Here is a 3,412-nt window from a genome sequence, read left to right on the forward strand (position 1 = left end):
TGGCCGCCGATTGCTCCTCTGGGTTACGGAGAAAGGACAGGGTCCTGAGAGACCTCAGAGACTTCACACAGCCCTGAAAACATCGGGCTCCTTCAAAAGTGTGTCCCATCACCAACAAGGAGACTATGTGGAGGCCTTGCACCCCCACTCCGTGCCGCTCCACCAAATCCCAGCAACAGTGAGCTCCCTTCACGCTGACGTCTGTAGAAAGCAGAGAAAGCCTGGCTCCCAGAGCCCTGAAGTCCTGTGGAGCTGACCTTCCCTGAGTGATGGCGTGAGCCTAAGGAATTCAACTGTGGGCCAAAGGCCACCTCCTGGCCCGGGCCTAGGTGGACTCTGAGGGGACACATGTAGTCACAATCCCACCCTCCCATTCTCCTTCTCAGAGGAAGGAAGCGGGCACCCATCTGCCTCATCTCTGTCCCGGGGGGAAGATGGGGAGTTTCAGGGGAGCTTTCACATGAATTTCACTAGCTCGGATCACCTGGGAGGATGGGGCCCACCATGTTCCTGGTGCCTCCAGAAGCCCTGAGCCCCTCCAGGGTCCTTGAGTTTGAGCCAGCCCTGTATCAGCCCCAGGAGCTGAATGTTCCAGCAATGGGTAGAATTACATGGAAAGACCTCTCAATTTGGCCTGAGACTGCCCACAAACACTCAGGAAAAACAGGGCATCTCACAGAGTGGGCAGCAGGTGAGTGGCAGGTTACAGACCCTGAGTTTGAGTTTGTTCCCCTGTGAGACAGGTGCAGCCCCTCACTCCATTCATACACTGGATTTTAAGTGGCACAAGATAAGAGGAATTTTCTGGTCCCAAGAGCAGGAGGAAGGGATTTTCTGGGGTTTCCCGAGTCCAAATTTGCATAAGATCTCCTGCGTGTGCATTGTTCTTTGAGGACCATTCTCTGACTCACCAAAGTGGTTGAATTCTAATCCCTGTAATGAGCGTTGCAGCCAATACCAGTTCTGAACTCTACCCGGTGACCACGGGCCAGGACCTTTATAAGGTGGAAGGCTCGGTGTCTTCCCCAGACTCAGCTCCTGGTGAAGTTCCCAGCCATCAGCCATGAAGGTCCTGTATCTCCTCTTCTCGTTCCTCTTGATATTCCTGATGCCTCTTCCAGGTGAGGTGGGCCAGGGAAATGGGAGGTTGGAAAAATGGAAGAATGGGGTACAGGCTCCCTGTCTCCTCTCATTCCCTTCCACCTATCTCTCCCTCATCCCTCTCTCTCCTGCCTCTCTCTCTCTCTGTGTCCCCTCCATCCTTCTTTCCTGATTCTCTCTCTCCTTCCCTCTCTCTCTTGTTCTTTTATCTCTTTCTTTCTCCCTGTCTCCCCAGAGCATGACCTTCTTTCTCTCTCTTTCGTTTCTTCTACCCACGTTTTTAGACAGAGTAGACTGAATGCCCTACTTAATTGAACCAAGCATTGCTTCCTTCAATAGAAAAGGAGCTTGAGAACCCGATGGACACCTCACTCTCTCTTCTAAGCCAATATGAAGGAGCCCAGTAGCTTGTAAATCTCATCTCCTCACTGCTTTTCACGTTACAACTGCTAAGACTGTGGTTGAAACCTGTTAGGTGACTTTTTAAATAAAAGTCAGAAATTTAATTTTATCTAAAGAAAGTAGTACAGAATGTCATTTTCTAAATTTTTATATTGAAAGGGTAGATACTGCAACCTAGAGAGTTCCAGATAATTTTAAGCTGCAGCCTATACTGTAGGAGCTACTGCTGCAGACACTCTGCCCCAGGACTTTTCCGATCGGAGACCCTGAGAACAGTCCCTGCCACGAGGCCACCGCAGGTTCACAGTCTAGAGACGGCCCATGGAAAGCAACTTTTAACCGGGACGCCTAAGCTTCATTTTCTCCTTCATATTATGGAAATAAAATAAAAACCATGAAAGGATAAAAGAGGGAGAGTGGAAGGGAAGGATAGAGAGAGGGAAAAAGAAAATTTGAGACTAAAACCCAAAACAATTAATCACATAGATATTATATTGTGAAAGCGTCATGTTACCAATTTTATTTATGAATCCTGGGTTTTTTGAGAAGAACGGGGCTCTGAGTGGCTCCAGAGACCTCAAATTTTCCAACACCCAGGACAGTATCATGAAGGAAGGCAGGGAGGCAGGGAGGCAGGGACGGAGGGAGGGAGGGAGGCAGAGAGGGACGGAGGCAGGGAGGGAGAGAGGCAGGATGGCAGGCAGGGAGCAAAGGAGGGAGGGAGGCAGGGAGGGAGGGACAGAGGCAGGGAGGCAGGGAGGGAGGGAGAGAGGCAGGGAGGGATAAAAAAAGAAGAATGGGGTGAAACCAGGACTTAGATATTAGAAACAAGCAATTACAAAAGTTTATTTCTATGGTTAATTGTGGTTTTCAACTGTAAGTTACATGGTGTTAATTTCACATTGAACAATTTCTGTGAGTTGTATCTTTTTATCCCATCTCAGATCAAATACTTAACAGACTAAATGATTTGAAAAGCAAAAGTTATTGACTTGTGTGTTAAAACGGAGGTAGGGTGGCTTTGATCTTATCTACTTGTGGTGGGGCTGAAGTCACAAGAGAACATTGCCGAGCTCCTACCAGACCCCACCCGGAGACCCCAGTCACTCAGGAGAGATCAGGGTCTTTCACAGTCAGATTCGACAAAAACAAACATCCCCCAAACCACAGCAGTTCCAGTTTCAATTCAGAAACTTCCATCCAAATGATTAACTCACATCGCGTTATCATGATGGAAAAGCCCTGGCTTGGGAAAGAAGTCCCATTGTGGATTTACTCAAGGCAATAAGACACAGGGTTTGTGTTTTTGCAATCTGAGTTTTGAGTTCTAACACGCTGTTTGCTCTTTTTGTGTTTTTCCTGTTAGGTGTTTTTGGTGATATAAGGAATCCTGTTACCTGCCTTAGGAGTGGTGCCATATGTCATCCAGGCTTTTGCCCTAGAAGGTATAAACATATCGGCGTCTGTGGTGTCTCTGCAATAAAATGCTGCAAAAAGCCATGAGGAGGCCAAGAAGCTGCTGTAACTGATGTGGATTCAGAAAGGGCTCCCTCATCAGAGATGTGCGACATGTAAACAAAATTAAACTGTGGTGTTCAGATTTACAGAATCTTGATCCTAGTCATTGCGGTTATGGTGTGGTGCTAGTTTGGGCAGGCCAATCTCTAACATCCTTGGAACACCCTTTTCTGCTCTCCAGGCAGGGGTCAAGGATGCCACAGTGGGGCTTGGAGTGCTTTCCAGGGTCAAAGGCATCTGTATTATTTGGATCCCTTGACCTTCCCCAGTTATTCCCGACTTTTTTGTAGAATGTGTGCTTTGCTCCTCCTGCACCCTCCCCTTGTATGCCTACCCCACATCTTCCCTAAAAAAAGCAAGCCCAACTCAAAGACCACTTCCCTCATGGAAT

General features: G+C 48.0%; 1 protein-coding gene across 1 annotated transcript; it reads left to right on the forward strand.

Annotated features, from left to right (window-relative positions):
• The first annotated feature begins 958 nt into the window (after positions 1-958).
• Positions 959-3,108, forward strand: LOC126961109 (defensin beta 4A-like). Its single transcript, XM_050801163.1, has 2 exons — positions 959-1,121; positions 2,870-3,108. Exons 1-2 carry the CDS (start codon positions 1,064-1,066, stop codon positions 3,004-3,006), a joined length of 195 nt encoding a protein of 64 aa, XP_050657120.1. The 5' UTR covers positions 959-1,063; the 3' UTR covers positions 3,007-3,108.
• The last annotated feature ends 304 nt before the right edge of the window (positions 3,109-3,412 follow it).

The sequence above is a fragment of the Macaca thibetana genome, chromosome 8, assembly GCF_024542745.1.
Source record: "Macaca thibetana thibetana isolate TM-01 chromosome 8, ASM2454274v1, whole genome shotgun sequence".
In the NCBI taxonomy this organism is placed as follows: domain Eukaryota; kingdom Metazoa; phylum Chordata; class Mammalia; order Primates; family Cercopithecidae; genus Macaca; species Macaca thibetana.

Coding starts and splice junctions, on each gene's coding strand:
- LOC126961109 (XM_050801163.1), top strand. CDS start 1,064: ATGAAGGTCCTGTATCTCCTCTTCTCGTTCCTCTTGATATTCCTGATG. Junction 1,122..2,869: donor ATTCCTGATGCCTCTTCCAG/GTGAGGTGGGCC, acceptor TTTTCCTGTTAG/GTGTTTTTGGTGATATAAGG.